The sequence below is a fragment of the Streptopelia decaocto genome, assembly GCF_964273445.1.
Source record: "Streptopelia decaocto genome assembly, chromosome: 14".
Taxonomy (NCBI): domain Eukaryota; kingdom Metazoa; phylum Chordata; class Aves; order Columbiformes; family Columbidae; genus Streptopelia; species Streptopelia decaocto.
In genome coordinates this window covers 2,565,342-2,589,055 of record NC_138669.1, presented here as the reverse complement: position 1 = coordinate 2,589,055, position 23,714 = coordinate 2,565,342, and the positions used below count along the sequence as shown (strand labels likewise).

The window sequence follows — 23,714 nt, the reverse complement described above, 5'->3', positions numbered from 1 at the left end:
AAAAAAAAAAGAAAAAAATTCAATCAACTTTTATTCAGACGAATATTATACCCAGGAGGCTATGGCCAGGCAATCTCAGCCATTTAACCAGATTATACAAATCACATATCCTTCTCCTTGTTATCATTCTGCAATGAATGAATGTCTCATAATGGGATTCTTTTGCTCCCAATGAAGACATTTCATTAAAGAAGTGTCACAAGAGCAGAGATTACCAAAATCAATTATTTATATTTTGAGACTCTGCAAATAATACTAATTCTACTATTACTACTACTGTTACTATCAGTAATATTAATAATTGAAAAGAAAACAGCTGGAAGCAAATGCTGCCCTTTTAGCTGCAATGAATGGTAGGAACCACAGAAGGGATTAGCCCCCCGTGCTATTGCTCCCTGGTGAGGTGGCGCTGCAGAGGTGGCACATTTGGGTCCCAGCCATCCTTTAAGAGCTTGTGGGGCAATATCCAGAGCCTGCGACATTGGTATTTAATTTCTGATGCTATTTTTTCGTCTCAAAAAATCCCTCTGACCTCAATCTCCATAAGCACGAAGGGGAGGAACTGTGCTCCTGACCTCTGCGGGGCTGTGTTAATGAATGTTTGCGAGATGAAAGGGGACGAAGCTCAACATTTGATCGGTTTCCAGCCGCAGCAGGCAGTGCTTAGATGAGCCTACAAGCTGCACAGTCCTTTCTGCTGTACATCTGGGAAGCAGACTTGAATCAAAAGGCACAATATTTATGAGTTTAAAAATAAATAAATAAGCAAAAAAAATCAAACCAAAACGAACAAAAAACAAACAGATTTTTGTATTTAAAGAAATAAACGAAGCCCCAAAGTATTCAGATGGCCATTGCAGGGGTTTGCATTTTCTCCTCGCTATGAGTGAGCTGTGGGTGGAAGAGCCGAGCAGCCCACGCTGGGGACATGGTGCTGTGCACACTCTGCCCCAGCTCACGGGGCGGCTGGGCCGTGATTCTGAGCGTGCATACGCGAGGAGGGTGACGGGACGTGAAGGAGAGGGAAGGAAAATGAAAGGGCTTCTTGAGAAGTTAACAGCGTGGAATGTATTTTTCTCTTTCTCCTTACTCTTGTGTTTCAAACCCAGGAGCACCAGTATGGGTGAAAAGCTGTGTTGTACCAGAACAATGTTGGCACCAGCGTGGTAAATAAAATAGTGAATCTTATCTCTTAATTAGAATTAAGAACATCATACAGTTGCTGCTATGTTTTTTCATTTTGCACCAATTGCATAATTGGCTAAATTGTTGGCTGAAGGTAAGATATACGTGTGGGTTTGCCATTAAGAGAAATACACCCCACCTGTTTGCTTTGCTACATGTGAGGAACCAGTCTCACTGTCCTATTTGAAAAGCAAGGTGACCCAGAGATGCTAATTACTTGTGTAAGAGAACATGTGTAGGGTCCTGGGGGAATGACGATGACAGGGACACAACGTGGACTCATGTCTTTCTCTGAGCCCCATACATTAAATCTAAACCAATCATAGCTTCTGTATGGCTTGACTCAGACGTGTGGCTCAAGTCCCTCTGCTTAAGGAATATGTTCAGTTGCTTTAGGAGAGGGTGAGGGACAGCATTTCTCCTTTCTTCTTAACAAACCATTTTTCAGATGCAAACATGGCTTTTGAATGATGCTCATAGGAAAGGTCCTAAGGTCTGTTTACTGGAAAGGGACAGAAGACATGGGTGAAAAATTCCTCTGCACAGAAATTTCGATTACCAGGAATTTTGTGGGGAGGGATACAAGTATTAGAAAAGTAATTTCAGATAATGAGGGTTGAAATGTGTAAACACATTCCCAAGTCTCTAAGAAACCAGAGTAAAATAGACTGTGCTTCTGCAGATTTATCAAAGCACAAAACACACTTTAAAGATTAAAAAAAAAAAAAAGTCCTTAGGCATATTTGCAATGACAACATCACAATCTTTCTGAAAAGAATCCAAAATTAATTCCACAACCATATGGCTTAACCTCTCAAATGCAGTAGTATCACTGCTCCCCAAAGACCGAAAGAACAGACAAAATTTAAAAAGATCAACCCCAACACTGATAGGGAAAAAAATGACGACATTTCACCCGCTATCATATTTACACAAATCCAACTGCAGTAATTAGTGGCTTTAAAGACATTTCTGTCCAAAGGCAGTTAAGCACCACAGCAAAAAGAAAACGTCAACATAATTCACCCTATCCAAATGACCCGTGCTCTGGGGTTCTAGCCGATAAACAAAGCAAGGGAAACCGCCCTCAGACAGATTCACGTCAGCTTAACTCATGTCCTTCAGCCTTGAAGTATTTTGCACATCTGATCCCTGTACTCCCATATTCTTAAATGCATAAGCTCAGATAAATCTCTCGCTCCACACTGCAAACTATTCTTTTCAAAGAGATGACCTGGCAGCTCCTGGCAAACATTCCTTTTCCAAATTATGTGATAACCAACATATGGGAAGAGTTGTCCCACCACTTCTTTGTCCATCTGCCTTTCTACGATACAACCTCTCACTACACGCTTGTGAACTTCTTTGTCAAAAATTTTCCAAGGTAGAACTACAATAGTATTGTGATAATCATAGCCTAGGTGACACATTTCTCTCTCCCTTTGCCTAGTTTGGAGATGTCAGCACCACAAACTGCAGGTAAAAAAAAAAGGTTTTTTGCTTTGGGTGCTTTTCTCCCAGAAAAGTATCCTGAGAATTAATAAACTTGATGCAGACTAGGATGAGTTGGGCTCCACAGTTTAAGAAGGACAAGGAATTACTGGAGGGAGTCCAGCGGTGGGCTATGAAAATGATGCGGGGTCTGGAGCATCTTTCTGATGAGGAGAGACTGAGAGAGCTGGGGCTGTTCAGCTGGAGAAGAGAAATTGAGAGGGGATCTCATCAATGTTTATCAATATCTCAGGGTGGGTGTGAAAAGGATGGACCAGACTCTGTTCAGTGACAGAGTGAGGTGCAATGGGCACAGACTGAAACACAGGAGGTTCCATCTGAACATGAGGAGAACCTTTTTTACTTTGAGGTGCCAGAGCCTGGACCAGGCTGCCCTGGGAGGTTGTGGAGTCTCCTTCCCTGGAGACACTCAAACCCGCCTGGACACATTCCTGCCCAATCTACTCTGGAGGCACCTGCTTTAGCAGGTGGGCTGGACTGGATCATCTCCAGAGGTCCCTTCCAACCCCAACCACTCTGTGATTCTGTGAATGGGGACAGAGCAGTGTTGCTTACATCCATGAGTGCAGCATTGATGTAGTTACTTGATTCACCATCCACAGAGATGAGGAAAGGCAGGCACCGGTCCAGGGGCAGCACATCCATGCAGCGGTTCTTGTCGTGGTTCCTGGGCAAAAGGCCGATGCTGCAATCTTCCGGCCGAACACGCGGCGTCACAATATTGAGAGTCTGCGAAGGAGGGAGAGAAGGCGGCAAAGAAAGACAGAAGCAGGTTGAGTGTCTTTGAAGTTACTTCTAAAAAGGATGCCATCCGCACAATAAGTTTATTTTAAAGATATTTAGACTAGTAGATCTTTGATATCCCAGAGAATGAAAAAGAAGGAGCACTGAGGAACTTGTTGCTGTTATATTATATTGCATTTTGCACATCGTCCTGAGGCGCTCTTATGAAAACTGTAGCATAAACTGAGGGCACTACACACTTAGCAATAATTTCCAGCTCTAAACCCCCACAGCAGTTAGATAACATTTCTGTTCTTTCCTAGAGCTTGGAAATATCTGTCACAAGTACAAGTTGCGGCTTTGACCTGGTCATGGAGTGAAGCCTCCTCGTGTTTCTCCCCTCCCTAGGGAGCAACACACATCCTTCTCCCTTTTCAAACGGCTCCTTTGCAGAAGTACACTGAGTATTGACCTGGCTCACCCTGTTGGTCAGACAGGGTTCAAATCCTCTTGTAATTCTTCAGTCAAACTATTGATCTACCTTAACAATGCATATAAAAACCTCAGAGATTTTGTTTTCTTTTTTTAAAAAATTAAGTCTATTTGTTTCATTTACTATTTAGATTTCTACTTTCCTTTTGGAGTGACACATAGGATGCTCCTCTTACACAGCCATACCTTATCCCTGGGGTCTTGCTGTCAGTCTTTTACCATTATCTGTCTTTCCCATAGCTTGACAGACTATGTTTCTTTAGATCTAATTTTGTGTTATCCATTGCAGAGGCCTCCTGACAAACCAGCCCAGGTTGGTCAGCAGGGATCAAAAACAGCAAATCAAAGCGAACACATCTTAGCACTGTCACTTCAGTCATGGTAGATCAGTGGCTAACTGATGTTGTTCTACTTTCACTCATGTCATGCAGTCATATAGTGAATTCTTTTGCAGCCATCAGAGAAACAGAAAACATTCAGTGGCCAAAAATTCTTACAAAGGGTTTGACTTCTGCCACAGAGGGGTTATAAATGGAGAAAAAAAAGGGTGAAACAATCCAAGATAAAGCAGTGTGTCCAAGTATAAAATGTGAAATAATCTGGTTGCTCTAAATTGTGTAGGTTCCACATCAAAGTCTCTTTGTCTAGAGATGGAATGCAGGTAAACTGGCTGAGAAAGCAACATGAAATCTCGTATCTCTGAGAGTGCAGATAATTAGGCAGCTGACTTGTTAGTTATTTATTCTTGTTTATTTTACACTCTTCCCCTCTCTCCCTTGTTTTTTGTTTTGTTGTTGTTTGTGTGGTTTTTTTACTTATTCAGATTAGAAAAACTCTCCAGAACAAGCTATTGCATGTTCAGACAACGCGTAGTGCATGAGAAATCCATCCATCCTTACCTGAGGACCAGTGGGACCCAAACAATACAAACTGCACCAACAGATCTGGAGTTACTGGTTCATAAAGATGGTAGCAAAAGATACAATTTCTTGTATTAAATCCAGACTATTAAGGATACAGAATGCTCTGAGCCAAAATCCTGTAAAAATAAATTCTACAACTAGACAGAGAGTGAATCTCTTATGCAAAGTACGATGGAGCTCAAAAGAGCTGGCCCCTGCCAGCTCAAAAGAACAAGCACACAGGCGACAAATCTTGCCTCATGTCGTGACAAAATAAGTCCAGCAAGCAGCAGCTTTTTATTTTAATAGTAGAACAGCATTTGATGAAATTAGGGTTTGGCTCCTTCACACCAAGCATCCAGAACCAGAAACACTTTAACAGATCTGATATCACTTGATAAAACCACATCTTTTTTTTAATTGAACTGTCATCGGTTGGGAGCCACGTTCTTTATCTCACTGTACCAACCCTGATGATTCCCTGCAAGGTTTCAGATAAAAAACACACATTCTCCCTTTGCATACAGAGGGAGGAAAAGAGGCATCTGGCTAAGACTGGGGCTCCCAAAAGACGTTCTCTTGCTGGAAAAGATACTTGGCTGGGAAAGGGGCTGGGCATTTTCTACAATTAAAGTAATCTCCACCTTGTTACTGCTAAGAATTGCCTCTTAAAACCGAGCAGAGGTCTCTCTTTTCTGTCAAATTCACCTAGCTCCAAATTTCCCGCAGTATTGTTTTCCATACATCAGTGTTGGCTGAAAATCCTAAAGATACGTGGGGAATAAGACTAGAAAACTTAGTTCAGTGTTCTGCAGGGTGTGTTCATTACTGCGCGCAAATTAAAACTGCTCCTTTGTCCCAAGCCCATTAATTGGGGTGGGATAAGCAACGGCGACAGCAAAAAGGTAGAAAGAGCCCCATTTTGTTGCTTGCCCCAGGCAAATCACATTACACCAGCATTTGTGAGTTTTACCATATGTCATTCCAGTTCTCGTCACCGGGTAAAACATCTACAGTGAACTGAGATTCAGTTAAATGAAAATTAGTAATAAGGAAAGTGATGCTCACTGAGCTCACTTTCTCCTTTGTGCAGAAGGACGTCGACAAGCTGATTGTCAAGACTCAGAAGCAGCATACGAGCCACAAGAACAGATAATAAGGGACCTCGCGGCATAAACGTTTCTGAACAAATTACAGAAGAAAATGAACAACAGCTTATTTGTTAAAATGAGAAGTACAATATTATGTGTGAAAATGAGTACCCTTGCTCTGCTGAAGTGATGGGGAATTTTTTTCCTTGCTAAAGGCTGAAAAGTCCACGCTCAGAAACATATCTCTGCCTAATACAGTAATAAAACAACAAAAACCAACTGAATTCAGACCTTGGCTAAGTGTCCCCCTTCTCTGCTCTGCTGGGAATTGTGAAATAACACACAGTAATCGATTAAGCACCTTCAATACACCAACTGCAATGACTGAGACATGCGAAATTACCTGAAACTCATCTTTTATCTGGCTGGAGTTGGTCTGTGGATCTAGTCTGCTGATGTTGTAATAGATGGATCTGAATTCACAAACTGGAATGGCTGTGTTGCCACAGAGACAGGCCTCCAAAATGGCATCATGGACAAATACATACTGCTCCTGCACAAGGAAGGGATAAGATATTGAAATCATATTTTCGATACAGACCATGAAATATCTTTTTTTTTTTTTTTTTTTAAATCATGCCTGATATGCATATTTGGCTCTGTTTCATGTGGAGACAAATTACACAGTGTGCTGTGTGACAGCTTTGTGAACATATTTCATCCATCATTGAATGTGAGGTCTCGTGTTTTCCTTCCCAATTTACAAGTCAAATGAGAAGCCACCACTCTCAGGAATGCGGGGACAAAATGGGGGTGGGCTGGGAGGGAAATCACGGTGTAAAACTTTCCTGTTCCAAATCACAAGGCAATGGTCAGGAATGGATTGTGCTTTGCACTCGTGGTAACACCAGCCAGAGAAACAACTTTACAGTTCTGCTCCATCTGTCTCTTCAAAACCCCTGGACTCTCAGGATTCTGGGTTAAGTTCTTTCCCTGAACTAAATATGAGAAGCCCCAAAATGTTAAAAGTCTTTCTCTGTTCCAAGCTATTGTCCTGTTCCTGGGAAAGCATTGAAGCACATACACAGAGCTTGTGCCTCAGGAGAACAGCTCCACAGAGGTTTGTGCAGCCTCTAGATGCACCGTGATGGAGCAGCTTGCTTAATCAGCACCCAAAGCCTCCATCAGGGATGTTTCGTTTAGCTTGCAGGTGATATAAACTACATACTATTCAAGTCTGCAGTATACTTATGAATGAATCATGAGAAGATTCAGGAGCTGTTTTCTTCTTTTTTCTTTTTTTTTTTTTTTTCCTTACTGTGAGAATAAAATTAATCAGCAATGCTAAGACCTAAACTTCAAGGTTTGCCCTCCTGTCTTGGACGCCGTGAGTAGCTGCCAGCGAATGTGATTCGGTGCACATCTGGTCGTGTTTAGCCACGGAAAGTTCTGTATAATCAGATCACAGAGGAAGCAAGTGTTGACTTAATGAATTACTGGGCTCGTGTTGAGCGGAGGAGCTGACAGGAGCGCGGCGCATCGTAAGAGGAGACCCGCTGGCACCTACCTCTGTCTGCACCAAATTGACCCTCTGGGATCGCAGCTCTCGCACACAGTTAAATATATCCACCACACCTTCGTTCTCTGCCATGTCAAGCATGATGTCGATGGCAATAAAACACCCTGTTCTCCCGGCCCCAGCACTAGAAGGAAAAAAAATCCATGAGGGTCTGCATGATCAAGGGAGCGTGGAGATGCAGAGCTCTATGGAGGAGAAAATGACTGCATCACAGACACAGCTGTCTTGTCCTAGAGGCTGTTCCCCTCTCCCTGCTGGGCTGATTTTTGTGTGTAGCTCAATTAGCTTGGGATTTAAGAGAACGAGGTGAAATAATATTTCTTGAAAGGGAAACAGACCCAGGTAGCAGGGGGGAAAAAGCTGTGTGTTCTTGAACATCAACAAAGAGTTATGAAAAGAATCATCACGGTTTTACAGGTCGATGCACCCGCACACCCTTCATCCCAGAAGATGTGGGAGAGCAGCCTCCAGGTTGCAGACACAACTCCAGAGATTTTAAAAAGCATGTGCACATTTAATGATGAAAGAGGCTCCATCTTCCACCTCAACCATTTCTTTTCCCCTTTTAATCCAGAGGAGTTTGGGTCCTGAGGATGGTGATTTCAAGTTGTGGGTTGTAAAATTATAGAGAAAGGACCTTGAGGCTACTCAAAACCTTCAGTTTAGAGCCCCCCGCTGCTTGCGAGAATTGGGCCATCTCCTGCAAAACTGTGTTGTCACTGAGCCCTCCTTCCCTTCTGGGAAATCATCCAAGCTGTTTAGGTGTGAAGGATAGAGGGAGGAGAATATCTTTTCACATTATTCCGAAGGAAGAAGGAAAACTCAGCTCAAATCAGGGAAACTCGAGTTGCACGAAAACTCCGGCAGAGCCGAAAGCGAGGAGATATGAATGACCATAAATTAATGGACCAGATTAATCAAGTGCTGAATAGAGAGAAGATATTTTTCATTTGCAGAATTCTAATGAATAAGTGGCATTTCCTCTCCTTTTATCTCTCAGCTTTTCAGAATTTTAACAAATAGTTATAACATTTCTATATTTAGAGGATCCTGGCACTTCATAAATATCGAACTGTGATATTATCCAGCCAGGCATCGGTAGGGAGAATTTGGTAATTACCACTTAAAGCAAGTCATTAAAATTCAAAAGTAGATAAATAACAGAGAGGAAATGGCATTTATTCATTAAAATGTGAAGGATGAAAAATTTCTCCTTGCTTTCTTAGTGACAATGAATCAGGTTCAGACTCCTTCCAGGGCCAGACCCATGTCATGGCACCAAGGTACCAAATCCAAGCACTGAGCTCTGAACTAATTCTCTTCTGCCAGGTCCTTGGGCTTAGCTGCATTTTATTATACAACTGGTTCATCACTTGCTGAAACAACAAAAACAAAAGAAAAACAAAAAAACAGCAACAAAACCACCTAAAACTGTTTTAAAAAGGTAAGATTTAATTGATTTATCTTTTAAAAGTGTTTGTGGGATGTATTCTCTCTCTCTTCCTGATCACAGAGCATAGCACTTAGAGGTAATTGCCTGTAGGTTGATCAGGGATGAGATTTTGGGGAGCCAGCTCTGTTTTTCAGCCTTGTTCTCCAGCCACCTCTCCTTTACAGAACACGTGCACTGGGCTGTGGCATGAGCTGCAAAAGTAGTTGCTACAAACCCAAACTATATTTTTGTAGAAATGTCTCTTTGCATTGGAAATAATATAATAATGAGAGTTTACCTAATTGTGGTGGGTTACAAAAGCAACCATCACTGTAAACCAGAGGAAAGGACACTTACCTATGTCCAACACTCACTAACACAGTGAGTTCTTTGAGGTTTGTCATCTCTTCCTGATTCACAGTGTACCACCCTCACCACAAATTATATAACCTACTAATCCGATCCACCACAATCCCTCTACAAATTGATAGAGAAACCTGATAACTATTAAGAGTACTAAAATAAGGAGCCCCGTTTTCATGCAGTGCCTGGCACAGGGGGGTGCCAGCTCAGTTGGAAGAAGAACGTGCAGAAGAGCCCTCATGTGGGTACAGAAAAGCAAGGTTTCTTTAAAATTCCTGGTCTTTTTGTAGTCAACGCTCCTTCTGCCACATGGGGCTTGTTGTAGATAACAACTGGAATGGCTGTCCCAGATATTTACCATTTTCCCAACTCTGCTATGAATATTTAAGAGAGTATAGGCCACCGGAGAGTCTTCTACATTCGAATGGCCCTTTCTGACCTACTTATATCATCTCCAATTCATGCCAGCTAAGCCGTAGAACAGCCACTTCAGAAAAGAAAACCCAACTCCACTTCGTTTCCTCATGAGGCCCACAAATTGTACTCTTAAACAATCAAAACGTAGTTGGTTATTGCCAGAGAAGAAGAAGAAAAGGAAAAAAGCTGATGGAGGGAAGGCTCAAAGAGCTGATTTACCTGCAGTGCACAACGATGGGTCCGGCTTCGGGGGGATTGAGGAACTTCACTTGCCGGACGAAGCCCAGGAGGCCCGTGGCGTAGCAAGGAACCCCGTGGTCGGGCCAGCTGGTGAAGTGGAACTGCCGAATCTCTCGGATCTCATGGTAGCCTTTCTGAGGAGACAACACAGCCTCTATTTTTCTCCCATCAGGCGGCCATCGGCACATTCTGATCCCTGCTCTCTTCCCTCACGCAGAACAAGCATTTAGCTCTGGTTATAGGAAAGAAGGTGTCCTATCCTGCTTTTCACTCTGAAAGATTTCAAGCTGAACTCCATGTAAAAATGAAGTGGGTAACACACAGCTGAGGACTATGAAGGTGATCACCAGCTCCCAATGCAAACCCGTAGTCCTTTGAGTTCAAACCCAGCTCAACTTTACAGGGTGACTTCACACCATGGCTGCACTTCTCCAGCCTCCTTTGGTGTTACTGCCATAAACCACCAAGAAGTCACTCTTAAACCACCAAGAAGTCACTCTTAAACCACCAAGAAGTCACTCTTAAACCACCAAGAAGTCACTCTTAAACCCTTTTTGAGGTGTTGAAGCAACAGCCTGGGGAATGAACAACAAGAGGGTGAGCATGCCCCAGGCAATGGTAGATTTTCTGCCACCTCCTGCCATAAAAACCTCAGTTTGAGACTACAACTGATGGTGAAAAGGGCAGAAGTCAGTATTTCTGGTGAGACCAAGCTATTGGTACCTGAAAATTGGCACCACTTGTATATGCCCTGCAAAGGATAACACAGAAGTGTCACTTAGCTGTGACATTTTATCCTGGAAAAAATTTACATGCAGTCCAGCAGCACATCCTTTAGCCTGTCAGATTTTGGCATTAGCATTTTTACCAAGTTTTTTCAGTGATTTAATGAAATATGGAGCTGATGTATTAGAAAACTGGAACAATATTCCCAGTGTGCCTGAAGTTACTTTAGCAGGAATTTTTTGAAAGCTTTAAAAACCACTTACTGAGTGTTTGGAGAGTAATTTGGACAGACATGGAATACTCTGATACCTAGACTTCCAATTTCTAATTACACATAACAAATATCTTCCAAATCCTGACAGTTTTGGGATAATGTTTATATTCTTGCCTTTATTACAATTTTATTTCTGTTGAAAGGGGACCCTACCTGGCACCTAGTTTAACTGATACTTTTTTTCATCAGCAATTTGCCACTGTAAAACATGACAGTTATTATTCCTGGCATACCCTCACCTATCTGCTGGCTTTTGGATGCATTTAAACTTCATGCACTGTGGATTCTACTTTTGTGGCTACATCAAGATGCTCATGTAAAATCATCTGTCCAAAACTGGAATCTCATCAAAAATTTAGGTTTCTGAAGTGAAACCTGTCGAAACAGTAACAGCTCCCATCTCCAAGAGCATTACGCATGTTTCCCAGAGTTCTCATTTCTGAATGCAAATTAAATGTCGTATCAAAATTTCAGCTGACTGAAGATCTCCTTACCTTTTGTACAGTAAATGTGCGTATGACATACTCCGCCAATGGTTCTGTTTCAATTAATGTGACTTTAATATCTCCATAGACCTCTGTGTCATCTGGCCAGTATCGAACACACTTTACCTGCGGGGGAAAGAAAGAAAATATTGAGAGGAACCAGCTCAAGTTGAGTCAGAGCTGACCTACATTTTACTCCACTTTCGAGCTGAAGCCCATGCAAACTGGGCTTTCTTCTGATGCAAAGACCTTGTCAAAATTAGCTGTATAAATTAGATAAAAAAACCTTTACCATATATAGAAACTTCAGGGAGGATTTTTTTCTGTTTCCTCTGTTTTGAATACAAACGAAAAGGATGCATTTACCTATACTTCTTTAGGATTGTCTCCCTTAAATTTCCACCCGTACACTGACCATATCTCAGGTTTACAGAACACCTGGCAGTCACTATCACCATCCCCTTTGAGAAAAATATATGCCCTTGCTATCACTACAGTAATTCTGAACTCTCTCTGTTTAGCCAAAGAATTTCAATTCGTAGGGATTGTGAGATACTTGCTGATACATTCAATTTGTTTGACTCTAAAGCTTTCCTTGTCAGATGTGGGGACAAATTTGACATTTTACCAGCTGTGACAGGCCTCAGCTAAAGAAAGAAATCTCACATAAAAATATTCAAAGCCTATCCACTTCTAGAAACCATGTGCAAAACTAATAGTAGAAATTAAAGCCAGAGCTGTGAAGCTTTAGAAGGGATATTTAGGCTAACAAAGACTATCAAGTTATTAAATGCTCTATCATGAAAGAGTGGAACAGCACCTTAAAGCTGAAGCAATTAGCTACTGTGAAGCAGGTTTCATGTTCCAGTTCGAGTCATAATCAGAAGGGGTTTCATAAATATTAAATATGATTAATGTAGGTTTGTTGCCTTTTTTTTTTTTAACACAGAGGCCTTTATTTCAAACAAAAGTGTCAGTAGAAGGCAAAATAGAATAAATAACAATAAATGAACAGAACCAGCTGGCATTCAACCATGAGATCTAAAGGAAATTAAATACAAAGCAGCTGAATTACTAATGGCTGCGAGCAAAATATGATTTAGTTTTTCCTTAGTACCCGAGCAAAGAAAGGTGACAAACACCAGGACAAAAAAAGAGCTCCAGTTTCCAGCTGAGAATGTCACTAAACCAAAGACCACTAGGAATGAGAAGAATATGCTTGGTAAAGCCACCCCAAAGTCCAGCCTTTGCCTTTTGAGCTATTCACGTTTGCTCCCACCGTGGGCTTTGGTGATTGCCTTGTGCTGACACAGGGACCCCTGGGTCACCCGAGTGCAAGAGACCGAAGTTGTGGGTGTTGAGGAGGCCAGCGATGGCCTCCTCATGCTGGGTGGTCCCGGATCCAGCTGTGCACAGCCTGGAACCACCATGGAATAGTGATCTTCTGAAGTGACTGGAAACCCTACGCTTTGAACTGTCATTTAAAGAGCTCTTTTGACAGTCTGAACACCAGTGGCATGTTCTCACCCCTCCGGATTTTTGTGGGTAGAGAAGTATTCAAATAATACAGATAAAGAATAATTACTACAGAAGTACATTTTTCTTCCTGTTCTGAAAGAGGAGACAGCTTCTCAGCCGGCATAAATTTGTGTAACTCTGCTAAAGCTGAGACTTAAACCAGGAACAAGATCCTTTTTAGTCTGAAAGGGAAGCAGTTAAGTATTACAAAATCTAGCAATTTAGAGAAAAAACCCGGAGTAGCTTAATACATTCCCTTACTACAGGAATCAAAAGGCGTTTCACTTGCTGGGCTTGCCTGAGCAGCAGCACCGTGTTACACCCCGTGCTGGTTTGGGTTTCTATGCTGGGAAAGTGGTTCCCTTACCCTGCCCACTTCCACCAGGTTGGTGACCATGACAACACTTGCAGAGTTCTCTTGCCAAATCATTCTCCAGAAATCCTTCACTGTCTCTTGCATTGGCCCTGGGGCAGGAGAAAAGACAACAGGACATCTTAAGAGAGCGTGTTAAATGCCAACATCTCTTTTCCGCTCTTCCCCAGCCATTGCTCTGTTCCCACAGGATCCCGCTCTCCTTTTTGGAGCATCCTTCTGTGATTCAGGTTTACAAACACAGAACAGGCTTGAGCTCTCTGAGAGATCAGGCACCTCATCCTTCCTTGCAGCAAGTATTTAGGGTTCTAGCACCCTGGAGAGGTGATATCTGTATTGTAAATAGTGCAGATAGTTCCAGTAGTTAATCATGTGTAAGTGATGGGACAGGGATGCACCCTATAGTCAATCTGTAATTAAGGCTGTATTGAATTTTGTACCTGATGCAGTACTAAAATTCCTCTATTTCGCACTTTATTAATTATGAAGGAGGAAGGAAACAGGCAGAATTTAGCCCTTTTCTGAATTTCCCCAGAGAGAAAAATATCAAGTTTCAACAGCCGGTATTCACAAGAGGTTTATTACACTGGAGCCTTTCTCTGACCTTGTTTTCCTTCATCTCTTCTACACTGTAAACAAGATCCTCCCCTTGTACTCCTTTTTTCACCCACTCTGGCCACACTCCATCCTCCACATTCTCTACCTTGCTGCACTCCCTATGCCTGTACATCCCCAGACATTAGTTTCATTCTAATATGGGTTTTTACTCTTTCAATAGGAACAAGCCAGTGAGGAAAAAATAAAGCAGAGTTTAAGAAGAGGGCCATTTCTATGAAGATCACGTTTACAGGTAAGGAATGCACAACACTGAGGATGAATGATGGTAGAAGGGATCATGGCATAAGAGTTTAGCCAGTGATGCAGGAAAAGAGCACATGTTGTAAAGAACAGGAGTAGGGAGGTTCATCATCTAATGTGGACAGCCCTAAGCATTGAATTCTTTTGTTTTTGATTTCTTTTTCTTTTTTTCCCCAAAAAGGCACTGGAAACTCATCAACTAACTTACAGAAGGTGGTGTTCAAGTGTATTTCCTACTAGTTCCCACTTACCAAAGTCCATCAATCAGAGGCTTATTCAAACTGCCCTCCCCAAGCAATTTCACTCCAGAAGGTAAACCCAACCTCTGTAAAGCCCCTTTTAATTCTAATCTCATACTTCATGCACAAAGGACACATTATAGATCATACTGCCACCTCTAAGTCTGTAGCACTTTTTATTCCTGTAGCTGAGGTTTTGCATTTGAGTGCCTTAAAGATCTTGGAACATCCTATTCCTTCCTTTTTGTGCTCCTAGACCAAGTTTTCAGACATTCCTCAAAACAGAAGGTGTCACCCTATAAAAAACTCTTTAAAACAGCAGAGGTTTTACAAATATTTAGACATACAAGAATGAACTTGCCTTGAGTCGCAATGTAATGGCGAGGCCGGTGGTATCCCTGGAATAAAAATAAAAACAAAATACGTGACAGTCTGTGAGATGAGAGTTCAGACAAAGCACAACAGCATCTTTTTTTATACCTTCCAGGTACCAACAACTGCTGCACACTTACCAGCGTACTAACACTGGTTATTGAATGAGTGAAGACCCGCAACTAGGTTGCGCTGGGAGATTTTAAGTGGGGGTATCTCACTCAGGCTGAATAACAAGATCTCATCATGCCAAAGAGAAAGCAGGAGTGGGGCAGTTTTCACTCTCTCCTGTGGGCAACTCTGAAAACTAATGGGCAAAAATTGCACCTTGTTTGAAAAAGAAGAAAGGTGTGCGTTTGCCTCTGTATGAAAATGCTGCCTATCAGTCTTCTGTAACGTTATCAGGTCTATTTTTCATCCTGTAAAGAAACTCTGCTGAATGTTGTCATGTTCCTAAGATTCAGGAGATGCATACAAGATATGCATGTTCACTTGATCATTCTGTGTGTGTGTGCGGGAAGCTGCTTTTCAAAGGTTATTTTATAACACTCAAAAAAAAAAAATCTGTCAGTCTATTTACATGCCTTCTGCACTGCGACTTTGTAAGAAGTCGGTAAGTCCCAGATATCTACTAATGCTGTTGCAAGGGGCTGATATTGATTTCCTCATTTAGCCCACATTCCACTTATGTCTGTGGATATGTCAAACATAGGAAATCTCCATCTGTCCAGTTTGGTCAGACAGAATAAACCGGAGACTGAGAACCTTCTCCCTGTCACAACACACTGTTTGTATAACACTCAACTGTCATCCGTATCGGATCAACAGTCTGTCCCTATATAAGATGCACCGAATTCAAAAGCAGATTTGTCAGCAGGAGTGTTTGTCATAGCAGGAATGTCCCGGAGCCTTACGTCTATGTAATTGGCGTTTATGTAGTCGGAGTGAGGGTCCCCATCCAGCAGCTGCAATCTCACTCTTGAGTGATCATCTGAAAGAAGGAAAGAAAAAAAAGTGACAGTAACGATAAAGAGGACTTTGTAAGTGCTTCATTTTACCTGCCGATTCCTGCAAGTGGGCAATTGAATACTTGCAATAACAAAAAATGAAATAATATCAGAAATATTTCTGTTCCTACAAGCCTTTTATTTTAAGATGTAACATTTAGATCGTTAGGTTAGCGTTCATTGAGACTCTGGGTTTGTTAATTTCGCTGCTGTCACCATAACCCTTATAGAGCTTTTAGACACAAATGCTGCTTGATCTGGGGGTCTCAGGACAGACCTTTGCAGGATGTATCTCCATTAGAAAAGTCATTTCACGCTTCGAAGTAACAGCCTCCCTGGCTTCATCTGATCTATGGAAACTGAGGCAAGAGCTAAAACTGTCAAGATCAGGATAAAGATAAATAGGTCACGACAGAGGTATAAAGGATCAGGGCGGGTAAAATGGCAAGTGAAATCCTGCAAACAAGAAATGGGGCAACCCAGAAACCTGAAAGGAAATACCAAGGAAAATCAGAGCAATGTTCCTTTATATAACCCACAGAACTCACAGCAGCAAAATGGCACCAAGCCAGGGATAAAAAAAAATATATTAGAAATATTAATGTTTTTGAGGACTTTCAAAGTTACTTTAGATAAGGCAATAAAATAACATATCAATCTCTTCATCTCCCAGCATCCTCTGCAGATCAGATGCAGAAAGGAACCACCCCAGAGGGCAGATCATGTCGTGATTTCCCACCAAGGGAATGTTTTGATCTTCCTCTGGAACAGCTGGTGCTGGGCCCTGTCAGAGGAGACGCTCTGTGAGCAGCACTGGTGATGTGATCTGCTCTGGCAAGCCCAGCACTGCTGTGCAGTTATTTGCAGAACCGCCATCTAAGGGCCATCTAACCCAGCAAAGGCTACTGGGTTACTGGGGTCACTGCTGGCCATGCTGGGCTCACTTTTTAAAGGTGTTTTAAGTATAGAGTCCCTTAAGTTTCTTTCCTCTCTACCAGCTCTGTAGACCGTAGCTCTCAGCCAGCAAGGCATTAGTGTTTAGAAGCACTTTGCAAAATATGGGCCCAAGCATGATTTACATTCAATTAAAAAGAATCATAGCAATGAAACATAAAAATACGAGGTATGATTCTGCAGTAACTCAAAAAGGGTTTTAGTCATCACTTAATTAAATGTAGAATCAGATAACTGTGAAGACAGATATGCATGCAGTTTTGAAAACCAAGCGCTGGGTATATATGTATGAAATATTTATTTGGTTATATAAAGCAATGACTCTCATAGACCATTTGTTCTTTGGGTGAGATTTTCACAGTCAAAAATACAACCACATTGCTGTATTTATCCATCCCCATAATTGCATTCAAAAAAGGTTACGCGGGCGAATCCATCAAAAGCTCCGTTATATTTGTATTAATAAATATAACCTTTGTAGCCACAGAGGAAGTAGGAATAATTCTCAGAGTGCTGATGTTGTTCCCAACTCCAGACAATTACCTGCGCTCAAGGCAACCGCACTAGGAGTTGCAGTAAATCATGTGGTTAGACAGACAACAAAAGAATTTATACTTGGAGCAATTGGCAAAGACAGATAAAGAGCTGATTAAACCAGACATCTAGATGAAATACACAACATCTCCCGTAGACAATTTCACACTTGTGATTCAAGGCAGCAAACTAAGCTAGTTAAGAATCACAGAGAACAAAAGCAAAGGGAAGAAACCCTGGAGCTAACGGTTGGGAGGGGAACATTTACTAACTCCTCTTGTGATGCTACAATAATATAAAGTTATCAAAGTCTTACCTTAGTGCAAGAATAGAACCAAAAAGTGATGAGACCAAAAATTACACCAGTGGCAGGTGGGAAAGAGTCTCAGGTTGATTTTTTTAAGTGAAACAAAGACATTGCCTATGCATGGTGCTGCACCTGAAGTGCTCTCAATAGCCCTCAAGGAAGAACCTGCCTCTCTTCATTTAATAGAGCCAAACCCCCAAATTAAGTTTCAACACTTTGAGCCGCTGTTTAGTTAAAAACTTGAAATGGGCAGCATGAATATCTCCTGGGGGAGCTGGACATGAAGGACCTGAGGAGGAGACTGCAGAACACGTCTTTGCATTTAAGACAATTATGGATAAAGAAAAGATGCTCTTTAGCTCTAAAAATTATTTCCTTACCCTTTAAGCCAAATATGGTTATTCTATCAGAGAAACACAGTCATGGATGAAAAAGTGACCAGCGGAAATGAATTAAATTTCTAAAAAAAAGGAGACACTCAGGTTTAGGTCCAATTATATTTTGGGACCAAATGAAAACCACTTTTAGTTGAACTTTGCTTTAGGAGGACAGAATCCACAATATGTCATTGCATATTTTACAAAAATGAAATCAATTCCTGAGGGAGACTTGTTGCTCTTAAGAGTCTGAACAGTGCACAAGAAAACAATTCTGTATATATTGTAAGCACACAAAATATTAATGACATCTTAAAAGTGTCTTTAATCTTGTTCATAGGTTTAGGAGCACAGTCTGTAAACCCCTTTTTTTCCCCTCAAACTTTGGAATTTATTTAGTTTGGGTTTGGGGTTTGTTTGCAATAGAAAGGGGCAAATACTAATGCAACTTATTATGCTACTAACAGTAATGACCTCATACATAGTATTTTTTGTCTATAGACTTTAAAGTACGTAAAGAACAGCAAATCTCTTCATTATAACTTCTCCAAATAGTCAGAATTTACTCTTGTTTGCGCACCCTTTCCTCCACACTACAGTAGCCAGAAGGCTACATATTTGGCACAGTGAAATGAAAGTATTGTTCAACTCTTCTTTAAATTTATCAGACATCATATCACAGTGTGTTTCAAATGGGTTACCAGAAACTTTAAAAAAGAAGGTAGAAACAGAAGACAAATTGAAGTCTGTTAAGATTCAGGACTGCAAAAAATGGAAATAAGCTTTAACAAATGTAGAAATGATTTTATTTCTCCCTGTTTACTATAGTCAGTATGAAAATTAGCTGTGTTCTAAATTTGTATGAAGATGATTTCAACTGAAAATTGATCTTAGAACAGATTTTAAAAATGGCAAGAATTTCACTGAAACACTCTGTGCTCCCATTTTAGCACAAAAAAATGTTATAGTTTCAAACTTCTGTCAAAATTCCCATTAGTGATCATCTGAAATATCACTGTAATTTTTCTACAGCTCATTTTGACACCAGCACTGGATTAATCTCACACAACTTTCGCCATCCAAATATTACGCAGCTAGTCTAAACTGGCTGTCAAGGTTCCCCATGTAGTCAAAGGAGAAATATAGACGTCTTTTGAAACTATTCAGTTCTGGTACAAAAGGATTATTTGCCCTCCCCAGACACACCGTCCTCCCCTTTGTGTCCCCACTGATCCTGGGCTGTGCCTTGAGAACTGGGTGATATATCCCACCCGCTCAGCATCACGTAACAGACATTGCGCAGACAAGCAAGAGTTTAGACACTACAGAAGAAACCGTGGAATAAAAATTCTTGGAAAACAAAAGACTTCTGTTTTAAATCCAACACTGACACGTGGGTTCTTTATATTTTGTGCATTATCCTTGTCCATGGCCAAGAAGCGCGTTCCACCTGCGTTTCAGCCAAGAGCTCCGTTAATCTCCGTTGTTCGCTCTTTCTACCACAAAATTCTCCGATTAATTCACAGTCCTCTAGCCCAAAGCATATGGTACTCAGAGCATGAAGGAAATGAAGCCAATTTCTCTACTGTCTTTTGTCATCAACTCAGTAGTTTTTAATGGCCCATCACAAGATTTTAAGTGGGAAGATGGTAGAGCTCCACTGCAGACGGGAGGATGTGTCTAAGGCAGCACCAGCACCCCTGTGAGTGCAGAACTTCTGTAATATTATGTTTGGTAAAGGGAGAAAAGAAAGGAAAAGGAGAGCTCTCCTGTAAGTCAAAGTAAAACGTAATCCTATGTCTTTATTCCCTTATCTGAGAGTTTTTATTCTCTTATAATGTAATGGCTCTAAAGCTGGAGAAGATGGGGAGAAACAGAATAGAACCGAAGGTCCCATAGAGCTCCTGGATGTTTTCTGTGCGATGGGTTCAGCTCAGCCCACAAGAGCTCAACATCCCCCCCAACCACCACTTGCTGATGTACTTTGACCGCCTCAATATCTAAAGAAAATTCAAACCATTTTGCTTCAGCACATAAATGGGCCACTACCTGCCCTTGCCCCAAAAGAAAAACCTTGCATTTCCACAACTGTCTTTGTGTTTACAGCTTTTATATCCGAAGTGCAGGTGCAAAGCTTGTGGATGCTGCTGATATAACAGAAAGGAGGGCAGATCCCTCATGCACGGCACATCTATGCAGCTGCAGCGCATCTTTCCACCAGCAACACTGGAATTTTGTGGTCATACAGACACCAAATCCACCCCTCAGCTCTTCCTTGTCTCCAAAAACACATCAGCATTGCAGATTGCAGGGAACCCTGAAAAGCTGGGGTTTCAAGCATGGCGGAGCTTAGAGCTCTCTTGCATCTCCTCTCCACAAACAGATTAACCCTCATCTGCAGTTTTGGTTTGCAAATGTAAAAACAGCAGATGTTGGGGCTGGCAGTAAGATCTAGGTTTTCACAGAGAGGCAATGATGTTAATACATCCCTGGGAAAGCAGTGAGCCGAGTAAAACAGTCCTCTAAGTGTGCTATTACCCAGAAGGCCATAAAGACAAGATCTAATCTGCTGTGATTCACTGAGCAGTGCTACTTATTGCAAGAGCTTACAAACCCACACTTTAACAAAAGTCTCTGAAGCAGTTACAAAAGTTAGATCAAAACCTGCCTTTTCGAATTCCCTCCCCAAAAGGCATGCGATATCTTGTTCCAGGAGTGATGAAATGACAACTGTGGTTAAATAAATAACATTAATTACCATCTGCAGCCTTCTACCAAAGAAACTGGTAAAAGCAATCAGTGCATACTCCGGGTTTTACCAGCAATTACAATTCTAACACAACAAAACAACTAAGGGTATAATCAAGCACTATTCGTTTTCATGATACGCCCAGAGGGAACCTCTCCTGCTATCAGTTCTCTATTCTGGATCCTGTCATTGCTTTTACTCAGGTAAGTTGCCCAGCATTGCCCATCACTAACAATATTCCCCTTCCTTAAGCATCCTCCTGTCCTTCTCCCCAGCCTCTTCAAAGTGAAACAAAGATTTCATTCCATTTTACTTTAGCACTTGTCACTAGATTCTCCTTGCTGTCTTTTCAAAGAGCTGTTGTCTCCTCCAAATCTTTGTTTCATAGATATTCAAGGTGAAGAAATCCCACTCAACTGTGTTATTTACTTCAACTCTTCTGCATCCTTCCTCTCTTTCACTACCTTCGCTTCCCTTATCTATGCCTTTCCACCCTCTCAACCTCATTCTAAAATCTTTCCCAACAGCCCTCAAACTTGAGCTTCACAGTGTTTTACACTGTGCAGACACTTCTTCCTCATCTTAGATTACATTTTGCATTCCCTTATTCAAGTGCCTCACCTATCTGTATTGCTACTGTATTTATAGCTAAAAGGCTAACATCCCTCTGTTAGACAACAACTCACCTTTGTGAACACCTTCCCTTCAGATAAAACCCCATTTATCTTCCTTGGTTTTGCTTCCTTAATTTTTTCTCACATTTGTCTTGGAGTTGAATGTTTTCTTTGTTACCACCTTTAACAAAAATGAGATGGTGGCTATTGCACACAGTCTAATATCTTTCCACCTCCCTTTTTAAATTATGTCAACTGCTGCCTCAAAATCGTACAGAGAAACAAAGAGACTTTTCTGTTTCCATTCTTATTTCATACTATTGCATTTCCATCTTCAATCCAATGCATGATTTGGATTGATTCACCTGTCTTAGACTAATTTAATCTAGGCGAATCATACAGAGAGGTAAACTGAACCTCTATCTGGAGGTTCCCGAACACAGGAGCATTGCAGCAAGGTGGAGCTTTTCAGCTGCTGAAGGGAGACGGTTTTCACCTTAACTGTAACGTTTCAGTGCTATCACTTCCATTTCCAGATTCCTTCAGCTTTACCATGGGGTCCCTGTTCTATGTAGTTCCCCCCAAGCTGTTACATGAATCACTTCTTTCAAGAGGGATGTGAAATGCTCTTTTTTTGTGGCCAAAGATTTTATTTTAGCTCTTTAGTAAAGTCTGTTTGTCCCACAGAAAATACATATTTAACCTGAGAAAAAATACTGCACTAAATGTATCTCTCAGAGTGACTTAATTTTGCTCTTACAGGGTTCCATAGATTTATCCACTCATGCAAACCTATGGCACACTCATATTCCTGTATCTTGTTCTGATGGTCTCAGGCCTGGCTTCTCCAACTTGATGCTGCTCAGCAGCCCTTAAAAATAATCATTTCTCACACCTCCTCTCCCTAGTCATTATATGGAATAATGAAACACTGGGGGAAGCTGCCTTGTGGAAAGCTCAGCTTCAGAGATCGTTAGGAAGAGGCCTCATAAACACCTGGTAAAAAATGACAGAGGTTAATCTGGTCCTGACTTGGACAATAAAGCCGACCTAAATGGTTTTATGGAGTCCTTCATTGCCCTGCAGTGCTGTGATGTATCAATATTCCTGTAACGCCAGTGGTAACTGGTCATTGAAAGAAGCAAATCTAAGAAGCTCCAGTGCATTTCCAGCTGCCTCGTCGCGATTCTGAGGCAGAAGCAAAGCTTGTCCCACACGTCGAACCAGCTCCTTGGGGTCGGGCTCCGACTGCTCCACCTGTTACCGACCACGAGGAAGGAGAAAATCTGATCTCTGACCCATGCCTAAAAATCTGATGTATCTGCATCTCTTTTTGTGCTCCCATTTGTGGCACTAAATCTCCGGGTTATGTAGTAAAAATGTTCAGAAAACGAGCACTGTCACACCCTGCAAACATTAAGCACAAAGCAAGGTGGATAGAGACTGTGTAAAAAAATGTAAAGTCATGCAATGACTTTATGTAAAACCATGAAAATAAAAAACAATCATTGAAAAAGGCTGTAACAAACAGACTGAACCACTGAATGCTCAGCACTGTAAACCTGCTTTTAGTGAGATTCTCAAACACGCTCTTTTCCACAGGCTGCATATAAAGTCTTATAGAAAGCTCGGTTTAATGTGAATTTACACCTACAGGAGATTATGTTTCCATATCTATTCTTATTGCGGTTTTCGTCTTCCTTGGCTGTATCCCAGGATGCTGTCTGCCCCTCGGGTAGTGCCTGCAAAACAAACAATACCAGAGTGTTTATAAAAATCTGGCCAATGCCTTCAGGTGGATGAAGACGAATGAGCAGGGCAAAAATAAGCTGCATAATTCAGCAGTCAACGAAGCAAACAGCTGTTCTTGAGGAAAGGGCACATCCACTAATGCAAAAAGCAGAGTTTGGTGCAGACCATTTGTAGGTCTTGGCTTCTGCCAGCAAAGACCCATTTTCTTCCTGCTACTTCAGACCTAAAAGGATCAGGGGAATTTGCTTCTGGCTGCGCAGTCACAGGTTAACCTCATTTTCCCTGTAGAACAGGGTTTGGGGAGATTTCACATAGACAAACTTCTCAGAAAACCCAGGTAACTGAAACGTAGTGCTCAGTCTTTCATGTTTAAGTTGATTACAGACACAGTGGTTTCACCTATTTCTGTATTAACTATGGGGTGATGCCATACAAAAGACTAGCTGGTTTTCTTTGGGGAAAAATAAAGGAGGCCAGGGTTTTAGATTATGTGTGAGGAAGAGAAGCAAAAGGAGGTAAAACATGCTCATGAAGTATGAAAATAAATAGTCATTTTCCTAAAATCTGTTCTTTTAGTTGAGAAAGGATGGGGTAAGGAAAATGGCAGCACAAAGTGCTGCCCTGCACTGTAACTATTCT

The 23,714-nt window shown here is 41.5% G+C and overlaps 1 protein-coding gene across 1 annotated transcript in view; it reads right to left on the bottom strand.

The window, feature by feature from the left end:
* PTPRT (protein tyrosine phosphatase receptor type T) overlaps nucleotides 1–23,714 on the bottom strand; it is a gene marked incomplete at its 5' end in the record, with an annotated part of 380,430 nt that overhangs the window by 7,259 nt on the left and 349,457 nt on the right. The window contains 9 exons of the mRNA XM_082065426.1: nucleotides 3,253–3,426; nucleotides 6,309–6,458; nucleotides 7,473–7,608; nucleotides 9,916–10,070; nucleotides 11,431–11,547; nucleotides 13,307–13,404; nucleotides 14,771–14,807; nucleotides 15,696–15,772; nucleotides 22,978–23,065. Coding sequence (XP_081921552.1) covers nucleotides 3,253–3,426; nucleotides 6,309–6,458; nucleotides 7,473–7,608; nucleotides 9,916–10,070; nucleotides 11,431–11,547; nucleotides 13,307–13,404; nucleotides 14,771–14,807; nucleotides 15,696–15,772; nucleotides 22,978–23,065 — 1,032 coding nt within the window. The remainder of the gene's footprint in view (nucleotides 1–3,252; nucleotides 3,427–6,308; nucleotides 6,459–7,472; nucleotides 7,609–9,915; nucleotides 10,071–11,430; nucleotides 11,548–13,306; nucleotides 13,405–14,770; nucleotides 14,808–15,695; nucleotides 15,773–22,977; nucleotides 23,066–23,714) is intronic.